Source organism: Varanus komodoensis, unplaced genomic scaffold (genome assembly GCF_004798865.1).
Source record: "Varanus komodoensis strain SLA01 unplaced genomic scaffold, ASM479886v1 scaffold10, whole genome shotgun sequence".
Taxonomy (NCBI): Eukaryota; Metazoa; Chordata; class Lepidosauria; order Squamata; family Varanidae; genus Varanus; species Varanus komodoensis.
The window spans coordinates 19,847,167-19,865,265 of NW_025335269.1; the positions used below are offsets into that span (position 1 = coordinate 19,847,167).

The 18,099-nt window shown below is 41.3% G+C and overlaps 1 protein-coding gene across 1 annotated transcript in view; it reads right to left on the bottom strand.

The window, feature by feature from the left end:
• Positions 1–9,657: 9,657 nt before the first annotated feature.
• The window catches only part of CPNE4 (copine 4), a 135,195-nt gene continuing 126,753 nt past the window's right edge, over positions 9,658–18,099 (bottom strand). Inside the window, exons 13-16 of the mRNA XM_044419163.1 lie at positions 16,854–16,905; positions 14,756–14,889; positions 13,458–13,694; positions 9,658–10,094 (exon numbers count right to left, since the gene is read on the bottom strand). Coding sequence (XP_044275098.1) covers positions 9,963–10,094; positions 13,458–13,694; positions 14,756–14,889; positions 16,854–16,905 — 555 coding nt within the window. The 3' untranslated portion in view covers positions 9,658–9,962. The remainder of the gene's footprint in view (positions 10,095–13,457; positions 13,695–14,755; positions 14,890–16,853; positions 16,906–18,099) is intronic.

Genomic DNA, 18,099 nt, shown 5'->3' on the forward strand with positions numbered 1-18,099 from the left:
AAGGAGTCCGCTCCCGGAAACTTCCCCCCCAGGCCCTTTACATGAGTTCCGAGTACACTTAGTTCCTACTCGCTCTGTACTCACGCTGGAAGAGGGCGGGGTTTATTCAAGGACTCTGCCGCCGAAAGGGCAGAGCGGAAGGAGTCACGCCCTCCAAGCCAGCGAGCGGGCGACTCCGCGAGCAGAGCGGCCTCTATGTCCTGGCAATCTGTCGCAGGAGAAGGTGGCTGTGCGAGGCTAGCGCCTCTTGCTGGTGGGGAGAAGTCACTTCAGGCACCTTGGCTTTGTTGGGGACGTTCCCCTTTTGGGTCTAATAATCTGGAGGCGGCCAAGTTGGGGAAGACTGCACGGGACAGTTTTCTCTACGCGCTGTGAACTATTTGAAAAACTATTCACCTGTCCCTTGAGCATCTCTTCCCCTTCTAAACTAAGATAACCCAAACGTTTTAGCCTCTTAAGGCTTCTGAGTGAAACTCATGCACATCAGGTGTGTTATTCTATAAAAGTTTGGACAGCAAAAAGACCTACATCTCCCAACATGCCCCAGCCAGTTGGCCTTTTGCTGTATAAACTTGCTTAGGTTTGTGCCTTAAGAGTGCAAACCTAGGTATGTTTAGACAGGACAAAAGTTACATATCTCCCAGGATTCACAAGCTATCTTGGCTGGGAAATTCTGGGAATTGTAGGACTTATTCCTGATCAAACATGCATAAGACTGTGCCATAAGCATAAGCAGCTTGTTTTGTCTTTACCTTATGAAAGGATACTTCTGCTACAGCTTGTCCTCTGGCATGGAAAATGACCAAGAAAATAAGAGTCAAAACATGTATCAGACACTAGGTCCTTTGCTGGTGTGTTCTGTTCCCCAGTACTGGACATTTACAGATCAGCTTAGTTGCTGAATTCTGCATAGGGCAGTCCTTCACACTCATGTGGAGGACTCCGATGTCTGAACCTCTGAAATAGCCAGTGCGTTGCTATGGTTCTGCATGACAGGGGAGCAGTGTTTCCTCCAGACTTTACTTTTAACTGTTTTCCCCTTCTTTACCCCAGGTCCAGTGCTGGCATCAAATTTTCACATACTTATTGCTAGAAAGAAGAACTTCAACTCCAACACCTCCCTCACTCTGCCTGTGCCACAGTCCTGGTCCTTCCCCTTTTCCCTATTTTTGGCAACAGGTGTGAGGACAGTAGCTCTTTCTGTGTGGTCAGGTAGTGGGGACCTAAGGTCAGAATCAAGGTTTTTCCTTGACCTGAGCTCTCCTTTGTGGAGGAGATCTGATCTTCTGAATTGTCCCTGAGTTGCTGTCCAAAGGACTAAAGGATTGTAGTCTAAAATTCCAGAAAATAAGGGCATAGGAAGGCCTAGGAAGGTACTGGCAAAACACTGTGGTGTGTTCTCATGTCACAACAACCCACACTGTCCATAAGCCACTTGTGGCGTGCCCAACAGATGATTTGGTTTACTCTGCGCTGTTCACACTGTGCTGTGCTAACCCCTCCCTTAGTCCTCTGGTGGCATCCCAGGGGATCTTGCAGCAAGGCTGACTTCTCTGCCTTTCCCTACTGTTATCACAAATGCTTTTACAGTGGCACTTTCCCTTTATTTTTTCCTTCGTGCAAGTAGGAATGCATCTTTGTTTGAAAAAACAAAACAAAACCAGAGAACCCTATTTCCCCAACAAACAAACAAAACCGTTTTTGTCAAAACTAGCAGCTCCCATTAGAAAGAGGCCTGCCTCACACTTTTCCACCTGAGCACTTAGAATCTTGGAAAAAGATAGAAAGGTACGCGGAGCCTTATTTTGTTGAAGGACCTTGCCATAAACGGGATGACTGACTCGCACCCCACTTCTCTAAATAAGGATCACTTGCAGCTCTTTTGAAAGTTGTTCAGAGAAATCAAAACAAAAAATGCCCTTTCTCAGCCGATGAGGGTTGCCTGCTGCAAATTTAACAGCAGATGGCCACCTAGGCATTGGCCAGGCAAGACATGACATGTCATTTTGGACCTGTGTAAGTGCAACTCCATCTTTTTAAAAACGCATGCATTTGGGGTTCAAAAAGGGAGTGAAGAATCATTGACCCTGGTTCTTCCCCTGCCCCTTGGACACTTTGGAGGAACTGTCATTAGCTGTCACATTGGAGATCTCTTTTCATGTGAAGCCAGTTGTTGAGTGCTTCTAGACACTGCACAGCTATCCTGTCTTGTCATCCTTCATGTATTTTCCATGGTAAGAACCAAGATGCAAGGAGGAGTGGGAAAATCAAGAAGGTTACAAATAGAAGAAGCCGTGCTTGGATCCCTTCTAAAATTCTGCAATGAGGAGGATGAGTGGCAGCACGAAAGTCTCTTCTGAAGTTATTGCCGTGTAACAGGTTGTTCTGATTAAGTTGGGAATAGTCACCAAACAAGAAAAGTAGTGTGAAAAGAGGAGAGGCAAATAGGAGTTGGATTTGGGGTCTTTTTCAGTTTCTCAGAAACTTAAAAGGGTTTCTGCCCCTGCAGTCAGTGGTGCTTTCAAAGTTTGGTGGTGGGGCTGGAGCTCCCTAACTGAGTGGGCCCACCCCCTCTTGTCACTGCTATTCATCACTCTGTCCTTTCCCTTTGGACCTAATCTGTCTGACTGCCCAGCAGAAAAGGGCAAGATACATGGAACCTACTTCTTCTTCTGGATCCTGCCTTCAGTTGTGTGCTTAGAGGGATACAGCTGGACAGATCCTGATAGCAAGGAGAATAGAAACCTGGGCAAGGGGTTCCAGGCTAGAGCGAAAAGCAAAGCAGATCATCTTGAATTCCACAGTGAATTCTGGAACATTGGTTCAGGTAGAAACCACTGGCATTCCAGCACAGCTGGCCTCACTGTGCATGCAAAGAACTCTCCTATGTGAAGTCACATAATGAACAATGAGTAGACGTATTTGTCTGGCAGGGCACAGGAGGCCTCTGCAGATCAGCCTTTCCTTCTGTCCTCCCTGTGGATTTTTTTTACAACTAAAGACACATAATCTGTTTTTTCTGGCTGAGGAGAAAAATCCTGTTACATTGTAAAGATCAAAATATAATCTAATTATAAATGAGTAACTATGTGATAAGTCAGAAGCATACAGTCTGTACATGGCGGGTATGGAACAGTTCCCAAAGTTCAGGAAATACTTTCCAACAGTAATAGTAATAATATTTAGGCAAAAAGAAAAAATAAAGTGGGAAAAGCAAGGAAATTATAATATAGTGGGGAAACTGACAAAGTGAGGACTTTTTTCAATTTAATACTTTTCCTGGTAGAAAAGGCTTTCCACTGATTTAATTTGGAGATCTTTAAGTCTATTTCTGAAGAATGACATTGAGAAGAGTACTGGAGAAGAAGCAGCTGGTAGACCGAGACACATTTGTGCTGGCTAGGAGAGAGGTATCAAAATTATTAAGAGACTGGACGATTTCCCCTATGAGAAAAGGTAACAGTGTCTGATGGCTTACACTGTTGAGTTTAGAAGGAAAGAAGAGTGTGGTGACACATGGTGGAAAAGTACAAAATTATGCATAATGTAGAGAAATAATATTAGAACTCCAGGTCATCTTATGGGGCAGAATGATGGGACAGATAAAAAGAAGCACTTCTTCATGCAGTACTTAGTTAAGCTATGAATTCTCTGGCATCACTCTAGACAAGATGAACAAGTTACTCCTAGATCAAATGGAGCTGGAACTTTCCCTAGAAACAACCACGAAAAAAATGAGGCTGTCATACTTTGGACACCTCATGAGATGGCAAGATGCGCTGGAGAAGACAATCATGCTAGGGAAAGTAAACTGCAGAAGAAAGGGAAGACCAAATATGAGATGGGTTGATTCCATAAAGGAAGCCACAGCCTTGAATTTAGAAGAGCTCAGCAGGGCTGTCAAGGACAGGACATTTTGGAAGGAATCATTCATAGGGTCACTGTAAGTTGGAGACAACTTGATGGTACACAACTACAACAACAACAACAGAAGTAGTGATGGCTTTGAAAGGGATTAGATGTCCCTGACTGATAAGGCTGACAGTGGTTATTGATTTCCATGGCTGTCTCTGTATTACACCCAGTATCAAAAACAGTGTTCCTCTTTGTTCTGGTTGCTGAATAGTGGGAGAGTGCTATTCTCATGTCCTGGGCTTCTCTGAGGAGGCCATTTGCCCATGGCTTGAAAGAATGCTGGACTAGACAAGCAGGGCCTGTCTGCAATTCCACAGGGCTCATCTTATGTTCCTATCACCTGTTTGCCAAAGTTGGTGAATAGGTAAGCGGGTGAACCTCCCTGTTCCCTTTTCCTATTTGAGCTAATTTAATTGCAGGGAAATGAAAACAGCCCAGGGAATAAAGGAATACCCAAATACCTTTTCTTTCCATATAGCATAATAAAATAATGGGCCCCGTGTTCCTCATCAAATTGGAACCGATGGTGGCACATCAAATGAATTGCCTCAGTGACGGCTTCTGTCTCATGTATGTGTGGTGTGCGTGGGCTTCAGTTCCTACCTGTTCTCTACCTTAACTTGCTGCTTATTTTATAAATACTGGATCATAACATCTGGATTTTAACCAACCCTGATAATTATTGCTGAATTGGATTTGAAAGTATCTGCATAATTGGGAAGTTTTGAGTGACAGAAGAGGAGGATTAGATTTCCTTTGTAAAGACAGGTCACTTTTGATATTACAATAGCACATTTATGCCAAGGGCTATAGATCTGCCTTGACAAAAATGTACCGAGCAATCTGACCTGACCAACCTAATGGCAGAGCCGTTTTCCGTTGAAAGGGAAATCTAACGAGAGAATTATAAGGAGGAGGGGGACATTTTCCTTTATGTCTGTATATTTAACCATTCTTCTCACCTAAACCTTTCAGATCTTACTGCACTGAATCATTCCATTGAGTACAATGAATTTCAAATCTGACTTTAAAACCCAGTGTGCCACAGTCCATTAAGCTTTGAACATACTGCTTCACATCACCACGGACATTACTTACATTCAGTTACACGATTGTCTTTTATGTAAAAATCACTGTAGCAATCTGCAGCGGGTGATTGCTGTGTCTTTCCGTGCACTTCTGCTACACTTCGAAGCCAATTGGAAGCTGCTGTCTACTAAGCCCTGCTAGCTCTGTGGCCATGACTTTCCAGAATTTCAGGCAGGAGTTTCTCTTAGCCTTACCTGATGGTACCCCAGATCAAACCTGGACCTTTTGCATGCAAGGCATGTGTCCTAGCACTGAGTCTGACCTGTCTCCAAAGCAGGAGCAGAGCCATGTATACCCTCAAACTTAGGAAGAAGTTGCCTCCTTAATCAGATTCTGAAGCTCTCCAGGTCAGTTTGGGAAAGAAGAATTCCCATCCATAGGGAAAAAATCCCAGCCAGATTTGACTTTCACATGATAAACTTGGCATAAGACTCTGAAGATCAGTTCAGAGCAGTTACTCTTGCAGTTACTCTTATAACATGCCTAGAGTAGTCCTTTGTGTCTGAAAAGGAGGGTAGGAATTTTTATCAGATGTCTTCAACCTGGTTGCCTAGGGCAGAGTCTTGCTGCTATGGAGGTCTGCAATGGACTTCATTGTTCAGTAGGCACTGGCCAAAGAGCAAGATGGATCAAGACAAGAAATGCCATCAAGCACTTCTCTTTGTCCTTCTGATGCTTACTTCAGCCTTCCTCAGCCTTTTGCCCTCTAGATGTGATGGATGGCAGTTCCTGGAATCCCCTAGAGTTGTCACATCAGGGAGGACCACACTGGGGAAGGTTGCTCTGCTTGAATTTGATTGCATCGTGACACTCTTTTGCAAACCCGAGAGTCTCCCATGCAGGAATGGGAAATCTTTTTCTCTTGGGGAACTGCATGCTGATATGGGTGGGGCAGAAGCTAGCAGTGGGTGGGGTAGAGTCAACCCTGGATGGAGCCACCCCCTTTCCTGCTATTGCTCTTTCTTCCTCCCAACCCAGGGAGCTGCCAGGGACAGAGCAGATGGCTTTTGTGAGAAGTCTAAACTGATCATTTGCAGAGGGCTTTTGAGATCAACGCAAGGAATAAAGCAGGGCATAATTATGGATCTACAACATAAATAAGTGGGTATTTATGAGGAGTGACTGGATTTTCCTTGTGCTGTACCACTGCTGCTCCCCTGGTTCTATTTGCTCTGATGTCCCAAACACTGTGTGTAATATTTTCAAGGTGGCTGAAGGTCTGCCTTGGGAAAAGGGAAGGTGACATCCTCTTTCATCAGCCCAGTCACATTGACCTAACTCTGGATCCAGCCTCTGATTCAAAATCTCCTGATAAGTTCATGCCAAAGCTCGAAATACAATACTAAATTCTCCTGTTATTTTTAGACTACATTTCTGCTGGAAGCTGATAGAGAGGAAAGGGAGGGGTACACAGTGAAAGCTTGAAAGTTATTACCTTATAGATTTGGACTGGAGCACCCTGTCAGAGTTAGTGTGTTTGGGGAAATTCATTTTCAAAAACAATACTGGCTGCATGTCAGCATTAGTTGGGATTAATTTATTCAAACCTGAGTGACAATAAACTACCAATGGGCTACTAACTATCTCCTGGGGGAGAATGTGTCCAGCTAGACAGTCCAGCTAGAATTCTCAGATCACAAGAAGCTCTCCCCAGACAGAGGTTTCTGATCATGAGTTATCTGCATATTACTGGAGCAGATAGATCATTGAGGATAATTTAATTTTCCTGCCACATGGGCTGATCCAATACATTTTGAAGTTCTTTAATGAACTATTATTTTGTGTTCAATTTAATGAAAACCTGTTTTAAACAACAAAATGTAGTAATTTTACATAGACAGATATACCATCTTTCTAACAGTTTATGAGTGAGATCCAGAGAAAGTGGATGTCTAAGTCTTGTTGAATTCAGTGGTACAGCTTGATATTGACTAGCTTATAGCCTGTTGGTTTTAAAAAGACATACACTGAAGTCCTTCTTCAAAAATAAATCTAAACTCCCAGGTAGTGTGTAGGGCCATGGCCTTACAGTGATTACTATGCATGTCTAAGAAGTAAGCCCCTTTAATTTCTATGAGGCTTACTCTTAGTTCATACATTCTTATGTTTAATATATTGTATTTGATATCTTTTAAATGTGTTGCATATTTTTAGGTTTTCAATTTGTCTTCCCACGTGTCAGTTATGGATCACCTTGAATATAAGGCATAAAGATGAATGACATCTTAAAAATAACTAACTTTCTCTGGATTGGGACATACGTACTTTAAAGACATTCTAATGTTAGTAATGATGAGATTTTTCCAAGACTTAGGTTTCCTTGACTTTTCATTAATGAAAGACCCCTACTCATGATCTTCTACACTACGGTGCTTTCTTATACTGTATTTCTGTATTTACATTGAATTTTCCTGGTAATTTAAAACAATTTCACAATGTTTTACTATATGTATAAATTAGCGCATCCCATTTTTATGCAAATATGTGCTTTCTTTTGCCCTTGTTAAGGTGATGCATTTCCTTTTTTTGTGGTGATTTGAAAGCATTTTTTGGCATTGTTAGAGGTCCTGCATCATCTCTCCTACCCCCTGCCTCACACGATCTCGCAAATCATCTTTATACGGCACAGTCAAATCATGTACCATCTGGGAGTCAGCCAAGTGTGGCAGTTAAATCGAGCATGTCCTTAATTGCTTTGGTGCATCAGACATAGATGTTCTTCCTGATTTTAAATGTATCACTTTTCTAGAAACTTTTATACAATCTCCCACAATCCTCATCATGGATTCTATAGGGAATGGACCTGCTTCTCCCAAAATGCAGCTTTTCAAGGTTGTTACCTCAGAATCTGAGTTGGAAAAAGAGGTGGATTGAAAATTGTTAGCTGAAATATCAATGCCAGCAGGTCCAGTAATGGGACAAGAGGCTGGTCAGCTGAACAGACAGAGTTAGATGGGAGAGGTTGTCCCATAGCCCTGTGTCAGATCAAAAGAGCAGGTCAGTTGCACAGCATCTGACATTCCCTCTGTCTGGCCTACAAGCAGTGGGAACCACTCTGAGAGTGGAACTAATTTCTTCTGGTTGGAAAAGGAAGAGGGGTTTTTTAGTTCTGAACCAACTTCTTAACATTAATCCCCATTTCCCTAATAGCTGATATTTTAACTTCCCTGTTGTCCTTTGTTAATGATCTCCACATTCCTCATTTTGTAGCACAAAGCCAGCCTAGCTGGCCAGTTTAAAGTAGTAAAGATGGCAGTTAGAAGCCTTTTGTCTTGAACTGCTTGGAAGGAAGGTGGAGGGTGGTGGTGAAAGACCTGATAGAGTCTTCTTCAGTAGAAACTAATTTATTAGTTGTTGCAAAGCAGGTGGACAAAGCAAGGGTTTAGAACCAAACATCAGCTTGTGCATCAGCTGTATAATAGATAGCCATAGAAAAAGGCTGCTTTCCCAAAATTTAGCTAGGCTCATTGGTAACATTGATGTAGTTCATTCAGTTTCCCCAAGGAAGAATTTATCTAGAGTAGGGTCTTAGTTCAGGGGTGGTCAAGGGCAAGGTCTTGGGGTCAGGACTCTCACTGAAAAATAATCCTGATTGCAGGGGACAGGATGGGATGTGTGGGCTTAGATGCTCCAGAAGCTATTAGCCATCTATGAACTGTGGCAGATTGGTGGAAATGGCTGCTCTAGAAGCTGGATAGCAGCCCCTCACAGAGTGTGGGTGACGGTGACTCACTCAGGTTGCCAATGATGATGTTTCACCCAATTTCTATCTTGGTGATAGATGAGAGGTGCCAGGGAGGCAAAGGTGTTGAGAAGCCTCATCCAGTTATCAGGTGTGTCAGATGAACTGCAGATGTTTAAATCACAAGGAGAATTCTGGGAACTCTTGGAACCAGCTTTTGAATAAATCATGTCCTTCCATCAATTAGCTCTGCTTTTTTGTAGCTTTGCTGTTATGGTGTGCAACCCTCCATCTATTTTGGGTACATCAGAAGCACAGGACTCAAAGGGAGGAAGCAGCAGGGTGATGAGAAGCCTTCCCGTGACCTGCTGTGTTAAACAAAGCCATGCAGGAAAGGTCTCATAGCTTCCACACAAAATTTGGCATTGTGAATGAAATCAAAGGGGCAGGCAAAATATTAATGTTCCGGAAACAATCAGATGTGTCCAAAATATAGTCCACAAAATGCTGTAACAGCTAGCCATGGGTATGACTTTTAACATAACATGGCATGTAGACTTTCTGGCCAATTCTTGCACAGTAAGAAGTATTGTAGCAGGTGTAGTCTTCAGCTGTTACAGAAATTATGTGAATCCTTCGAGTTTTCTACACAGTCTTGGCTATGTTTGGCCACATCTCTTACAAGCTGTCATCATGCTTATCAAACTCCTCTTAGATTCATGCTTTGGTGTTCCTCAAATGAGTACAAGTGATGCTTTAAAAAAATTGTTAACTGAAGTATGGAATTGTTGATGGAAATTTCTGAGCAGGCACATTTGTGGCAAGAAATAAACACAACAACTGCAAAACTGTGTTGTTTTTATTTTAGATCATGCAAAATACAGTCCATGCATCTGCCATTTTGAAAAATCATTTCATAGCAGATAAACCCAAAGACATTTTTGCTATCAACTTCCAATAAATGTTTCAAAATGCTTTACAGTGTAAAGATAATAAGAAATTTAGCAAAATTTCAACAAACCTGTATAAAAAACAGATACAGATAACTTTTAATTTCAAGGCGACATGCTGTAATGTAAAGAGTTATAATTTTGTTTTGTTTTTTTCATAAAAATTCTTAACAATACACTCGCTTAACCTTTACCTGTACGCCTTTAGGCTACACATGCAAAAAAAATTATTTGAGTTAAAAATCACCAAAACGTGCTATTTTCATTAAAGTACAGTAGTTGTAAGTAGTAGCATTTCTGAACTCTGTAAAAGTGTCCAGGGAAGTTCATGGAGCTAGTGTCCTGGAAGACTCATACTCTGACATACATTTTGGTTTAATCGCTTTCCCATTGTAATAGTCCACCACTTGATTGGGAACTTCAGCCAAAACACTTTTTGCTAATGCAGCTGGGGATGCCTACAGGAAATGGTAGAAAATAATATTTGTTAACTCACTTCTTTACAAAAGGTACCAACTTGTTCATCATCAACAGGTAAGATGCCAGTTATGCCACTTCTGTCTAAGCAATACCTCCTGTACCTGCTATTGCAAAGGTAAGACTCCCATAAGACAGCTCAGTGCTTCATGCACATAGACATATTTTTTGGCATGGTCTATAACTATATCAGACTCTCATAGGGTGCAATCTTATGCATGTTTAGAGAGAAAAAAGCCATATAATTCCCAATATGCCCCAAGAGTTATAGGACTTCATTTTTTCTCTCTACACATGCATAGGATGTGGAAGCCTTAGTGATACTTTAGAAAACCAGAGCCTTGTCATTTGCTTTGTGTGATCACCAGTCAAGTGCTCAATTGATCTTGCATCCATCTGGCCAGCTGTTGCAGGACTGAGACATTTTGAGGTTCTTTATTATCATTACTTGTGTGTATGAAACCTTTCCAGTTCTTTAAAGGTCTTTAAGTACTTATTGATTTTCAGGGGACTGTTTCTACTTTCCAGCTCTCCTCCTTGTTAGCTGTGAATCTTTCAGTATATATACATAGGCTAAACTACACTCCATCTCCCTTCACTCTGGCATATTTGTGAATCATGTGCTAATAGGAGAGCCATCAAATGCTTTCTGTAGTTTCATCATGATCTAGGCTGTAATCCTAACTGCAATCAATTACAACAGGTCCCACTGAACACAATGGAGCTTAATTTTGAGTAAGTATACCTAGGATTGCAGTGTTAACATACTCATTTTGGTTTACTGATTTTAGAATTCAGTAGACCATCTGAGATTTGCTTTATATCTGTACAACTTTGTTTTTTAGACTTCATCCACCTTCTTTTAGATGCCATCCACATTCTTAACCATTCACTGTACATGGTCATCGTAAGAAAAGGAAATATGGTTGGCATTTAGTGAAAGGAGCTCTGGAATTCTTATTCACCTTTCTGTCTTATAACAGACTCAGACTTCATGTAGTGCCTCATATAGCAAAGACTTCTTGGTATGTACATTATTAGCTGAATACCTAAACAAGGAAATGTGGCAAACACATATAGAAGTGCACTTCTATATTTCCTCTGTATCACTTATGAGCCATCTCGTCTTAAGATGCTTCCATACATTACACTAAACATGGCTATTGAGCCTCTCTATTTGTGCTATATGGGTGTATTATTAACATAGCATAGAAAACACGCCATAGAAAAATTGCCATTTTAAAGACCAGGGGCTGGATCCAAACTTAGCCATTCTTAGACACACTGAAATCAAGGAGATGTGAGTGAGTCATGGCTAACTTGTCCCACTGATTTCAGAAGGCTTGTTCTAAGTGTGGCCCAGTCTGGATCAACCCAATAACTGCAGATTCTGTCTTGATCTCCTCTCTCTTCTTTAGTGCGCAATAATGCAAAATGTATGACATCAAGTCATAATGTCTAGCGTTTCCTCTTCCATCCTCCAATATTTGGCTTCAGCTTCCAGATGGAGGCAAACTCCTGCTGTGATGATACATCATGGCATATTTTCCCTTATTGAATGTAATTGGGGCATCAGCCATAACACTGACTTCCACCCCAATCCAATATTTTTTGGAATTCACTCTTGCACTGTAACCTAATTTTTAAGAAGGAAGTGTGGACCTTTCCACACCTAATAGTCTCTTAAATCAATTTAAGAGGAATTAGTTAAAGCAGCCTTGTTCTACAAAACCTCGAACAATCTATCCAGGCACACAGTAATGAACCCTTAAATTGTACTGAGGTCAAAAGAACTTAACACTTCATAACACTTCCTCTCCACACTGGTATTATTGGGTTTCATCCCTGTTTTATATTTCATCCCTGCTTTATTTTATGAAATGAAACAGGTACAATCCAAGCTGGTTACTTAGCAAGTCCTGAGTTATTGTATGAATTCCAGGAATCTCAGTAAGATTCAATGCAACCCTATGCATGTATAATCAGAAGACAGTCCCACTGAGTTCAATGGAACTTAATCACAGAGAAGTGTTTATAGCATTGCAGCCTCACTTCATTGGTAATTATTATTCAACTCTTCAAATCTGAATGTAAAAAACAATACAACATGAGACATCTACACACAATGAACATTAACTTTGCTTTTTAATTTTAATTCGTAAGTATGCAAACTCACATTTCAAGTTCTAAATAAATGTAGAAGCAAATCCTACTGAATCTACATTTGATTAAACGTGATTAACTGTACCACCTAGCAATCTAGCAGTCTTTAATATGTAAATCGTCATCATGATTATAGGTGACAGTTACTTTCTCTCTGGAATGAAAGTTGCTTGGTGCCAAAACAGCAGAGGCAAAACGTTAGGGCTTGCAGACTTTAATGCAATATGGATATAATAGTGTGTATATTTTTCTTTGAACAGTGCTCTATTTGCCTGCTTTTATCATCTGCTTTTACCTATTTTTAGCTGTTTAAAACTTTTTTTCTGATTTTTTTTCTTACCTTTCACAGAATCATACAGTTGGAGAGGCCTAGGAGGACATGAGGTCCAACTGCGTGCTGAATGCAGGACTCAAGTCACCCATCCAGATTTCAACCTGGTCCAACCCTACTTAGCTTCCAAGATTAGGCAGGATCAGGCACTTCAGCTATATGGGAGCTTTTTATTGCATTTTTATCATTTGTTTTTATGGCTTGTATAAACTGCCCAGACAGCAGTATAGAAATAAACAAACAAACAATACCTAGACATTTACTGGTTCAGGGTCTGTCTTCTCAAGGCAGAACAAAAAGAGGGTCAGAATTCATCTAATTTACTTGGTTGAATCATCTCACCGATCATAATCAATCAATGGCAACTGGGTCTGTTGGTAGGTTAACTGCTGGGTTGCTGGGAGGCTAAACAGCTCATCGGTCCAGGCATGCATGTGATGCTGTACAACCTACATGGGATGTTGCTACTCATGCAGTGAACCTATTGGAATCAGTAGGATTTCAGGGTGGGCGCCTGTTGTTTTTACTGAGTCTAATCTAAGTAATGCTGGATCTGGATCCAACCTATTGCCTAGCTGCTACTGTCTTTAATGAAGCCCTCATTCGTTTAGTTTGCTGATGCAGTCCTATGTATGTTTAAATGGGAAAAGTCCTGTGCAGTGCCCAGCGGTGCTGGCTGGGGAAAGCTGGGAGCAGTAGGGCTGTTTTCCACCTGAACATGCATAGGATAGCACCTTAAAAAAGCTGCACCCTTAGACATGAAAACAAGGTTGAAGGTTCATTCTTTATAGAATCCCTGGATTAGGAAAGAACCCCTTCCCAAAGAGAACACAGTACAAAGTAAGCTTACATGTTTGAAGTTTCTGAATGGCACAAACTGCACGATGTCACGGAGGACTGGCTCTCCCTTGGGAGATCTCAGGATCCCATCATCTCCATCTAGCATCTGCATGTCACTGAAATCAGCATTTCCAACACCAACAATGATAACCGACATGGGCAGATGGGAGGCGTGAACGATGGCCTCTCGGGTGTCAGCCATGTCTGTGATGACACCGTCGGTCAGAATCAGCAGGATGAAATATTGCTAGAGGGTTTGGAAAGGAAAATCAAGACCTATTTGCAGCTAAAGAAAGGCTTTGGCAAGTCTAGCATTTTCCACCTGTGGCAATGTCCATGATGCTATTAATGAATGTGGAAGGAGGGAAATTAAATAAAACAAAACATGCTACATGCACTACTAACGTGTGTTTATTGCCTAGACATGGATGAGACATTGTCAATGGCTTTCTTGGGAATGGCAGTAAACCTGTTTTGGGGATGGGCCTCAGCACTGTGGAGAGCTCCTATAAAGCTCAAACAAAAAGAGGTAATGGATAAAGAGCCCCAAGGATGCGAAAGTCACCAACCTTCCCTGCATGTAACCTTCACACTGTCTTTTTTCTCACCTCCCTCTCCTGAAAATGCCTCACTGGAGTACCCAACAAAACAGGAGCCAGGGGACAAAAATGAAGATTCCAGGCAGCAACCATTTGAGTGGAAGGGGATATTCCTATTGTGGTAATACTTGAGGCCCAGTATGACTTTAGACTTGCCAACCAGATGGCCAATTAAGTGGCCAGTGAAGGCCAAATAATAAATGGTTGTAAAGGTAAGAAAAAACACAGCCTGCACCCCCATTCAGATAAAGGTTCTCATAACTATGACCCATTGAAAGCAAAGGGATTGATGTCAATAAGACCAATTTCAACAGAACTAACTCTCGGGTAAGTGGATTTAGAATGGCAGTGGATTGGGGCCAGTAACTGCAGTTGTATGAATGCCACTTTGAAAAAATACAGCATTGCTTCAATATAGGAGTGACACATGTGGGATTACACAATTTCACACTCACTGAAATGTGGAAGTGGTACATACATAAACGTACACACATTTTGTTGTTCAGCACTGAAAACTGCCTTGATGTGACGCACACTCTAAACATGGATTGAAGGAGTAGGGGAACTTCTCATACTTTAGCCACCAGATAGGTAAGCACATGGGTGCAGTTAACATATATTAACAGGTAATAAATGTGGCCTTATGTGTTGTTTAGAATGCAAAAAAAATAGGAAACCAAGCTAGCTTGCACACTGCTGCAATCCTCACCGATGCCTCCTTTGTGTTGATTTCTTCCGATGCTGATTTAGCCACCTTCTGGATGATGGGAGCAATGTTTGTAGGCCCATAAAGCTGAAGCTTCGGGAGGCAATTCTGATATGCTTCAACCACTCCTTGAATTCCTTACAACAACAACAACAACAACAACATCATAATAATAATAGTAATAGTAATAACAGAATCATTGAATTGGAAGCTGTCAAGCTGAACCCCTTCTTGGTCCAGGCATCCAGTTTAAAGCTTCCTGGACAGTTGGCTGTCCAGTCACTGCTTGAATCTGCCTAGCTGGAGAGAGCCCACCAACTCTCTAGGCAATGGTTTCCTTTGATTGACTGCTCTGACTGACAGGAAGAGTTTAGTGATGTTCAACCAAAATCTCTTCTCCTGTCATTTCAGGCCATTATTTCAGGTTCTGCAGTGGCAGATGATAAAGACCCTTCTATGTGAGAATCTTTTAGGTATTTGGAGAGTACTATCATATTTTACCTCTTCTTCTCCAGGCTAAACGTACCAGTTCCTTCAATCTTTCCCCATAGGACTTTGTTTCCAGCCGGTTGATAACCAACGTTGCCCTTCTCTGAACCCATTCCAACTTATCTGAATCATTCTGAAAGTGTTGTGTTCAGAATTGGACACAGTATTTGTGGTGAGGTCTAACTAGTGCGGAGGAGAGTGGAACTGTCACTTCCCATATTTTTGAAGCTATGCTTCTATCAATGCAACCTAAAATATGTCAATGTCAACCATTAGCAACAATCCAGGAGTAAGAAACCAGCCTTCTTTTCCCAAGTACATGTTAAAGAAATGATTCCTGCAATTTTTACACACAGAGACAACCTCAAGTTATCCACGATCCTGCCAATTTATTCTGCACAGCTGCTACTCTGAAGGGTTTGTTCAAAGCAACCCTCCCCTGCTGACCTGACCTCTTTTAGATGTTATGTAATATATAATTCATGAGCCATATTTTCTCCTTTCCAGCAGCCTTTTAACTGTGCATTTTGCAGATATTAACCATCCCAGATGATAGTAACACACTTTGCAAACGCATTAGGTTTTTATTCAGCAGCAGCTTTCAATAATTGTTTGGGCACTGGCAAATGTTCACACTTTGAGGTCTGTAAGACTTTAAATATTGGTGATAACTTGTTATTCTTTCTTTCTTCTTGCCCCTAGTCAACTATTTTCTTGTACCAAAGCAAAGCAGTTCACAACAGCATCTTTTCTAGAAGCCTATATAAATCAAGATATCTGAGTGTATCTGAAAAACAGTTCCTTGGATTTGAACAGCCTGATCTTCCATTACACAAAGTAAGGCAAGAGGTGGCAGATGCTGCACTGGCAGATCCTCAACTGTTCCTCCACAGCCTCCCTCAGCCCCTTTCCCTGCATTGAAGGAAAGAGCCTTGAGTGTCACAGAACTTTCCAAACTTAGTTTGCTGCCCCCTAGTGCTGTGGAGGACATTACCCCATTCCCAGTCTTGAATAACTTTTCTCATACCAAATGTTTCTATCTATTTTCTCTAGGGTGAAATTGACTCACAGTCATCAATTAAAACAAGACTGACATAGAATGCTGCTTTACAACCAATTATCCCATTGAATCATTTAGCTCATTATCAACTCCACTGACTAGCAGTGACTTCTCCAGGATCTCCTGCAGGGGTCTTTCCCAACCTTGCCTGAAGATGAACCTGAGATCCATCAAATTCCATAGTTAATAGTTCTCAGTCCATCTGCTGAGTTCTTACAAAAAAGTTATTTACCCTTAAGCAACTAGTTAACTGAAACAAAAATTCACAGTACAATCTTATACACATCTACTTAGAAGTAAGTCCCACTGAGTTCAGTAGAGCTTACTCCCAGGTATCCGAGTACAGGAGTTTAGCCTTAAAGATGATGACATAGAATCTTATTGTTCCTTCACCAGGAATGTATTTAGTAACTGTGACTGGGCCTCAGACAATCTCATACCTTATCATTATTTCCCCAAAAAGTAATGAGCAGCCACAACATACGTCTCAGTGTATACCCAAATGCTGTCATATTGCATGAAACAGGTTGTTTGCCATGATGGAACTATTACCTGCACATTCTGGGTTGTCCTCATTAAAGTTGATGGCAAAATCATGAGAAACCTGTGGACCAACCCCCAAAAGATTAGTTACAATTTTAGTTCAGACAAGTGACTCGGTTGTTTCTCAGTAGATGGAGAGTTCAGATGTGTTATCTTCATCCAGACAAATACCAAGATGTGTTTTAAACTGTGTGTTTATTTCTTTGCTTCATACGTGTGGAAGTTCTATCATGCATCAGTGGAGAGCATTTGCATGCTGTTGAGTCACTGCAGTTTATTCTCTTCTAATAGGAGAAGGTAAAATTAATGGTGGACAATATCATGGGATTCATTGCATTCCCTATTTGAGGCAAGCCACTTCCAATATTAATGTTACCTTGACTTGAGTGTATGTAACCAAGTGTAATATATGTGCAGAACCTCAGGTCCAGGATCAAACCTGAAGTTTCAATCCAACCCTCCAAGGTACCCCAAGGGCCCACCCTCTTTCCCCGAATACCAGTAGTTTGGTGCTTTCCAGAGTTTTATACAGCTTTTTCCTTATTCTGCAAGACTGGAATGCCTCTCCTTAGGCCTGGTTACTGGCAGTAACAGCCTGAAGCTAAACTGAATCATGGAATCATAGAATGGTTGGGTCAGAAGGGACCAAGAAGGCCATTGAGTCCAACCCCTTGCTGACGCAGGATGCCAGTAACATCATCCCACTCAAATAACTGTCTAATTGCTTCTTGAATGTCTCTAGTGTGGAAAAGTGTACAACTTCTCCTGACAGCTGGTCTCACTGTACTGTTGTGTTTAGCCATTTGTTTTTGGCTCTGCCTGCCATGGGGATGTAGCCCCCAAGAGCATCTCCAAAATGGAATTCAGTCCTCAAACCAAATGAGGGCTGTAATGTAAATGGTATAAATGGTTCTGGCAAACATATTTAGCCTTACTATTAAATATGAAACATCATGAAGCCAGCAATGTTCCCAGTTACATAGTTTACAACAGCAAAATGAATTGAGTTTACCATTCAAGTGACCATGTTTGTCAGTTCATTTCGAAGCAATGACTTTCTGGCATGTTATTTGTCTTATCTCTCATATATTTGCAATTAAGATATGAAAAGCACACATTTCCACCTTACAATTCGAAACAAGAATATCTTAATGGGCATACATTGGTGTTGGATATCTCAGTTACTGTACTTAGGCAGATTGCTTCAAGTACATGCAGCATAATTCACCTATGCTGATTGTCCCTTAAGTATAAA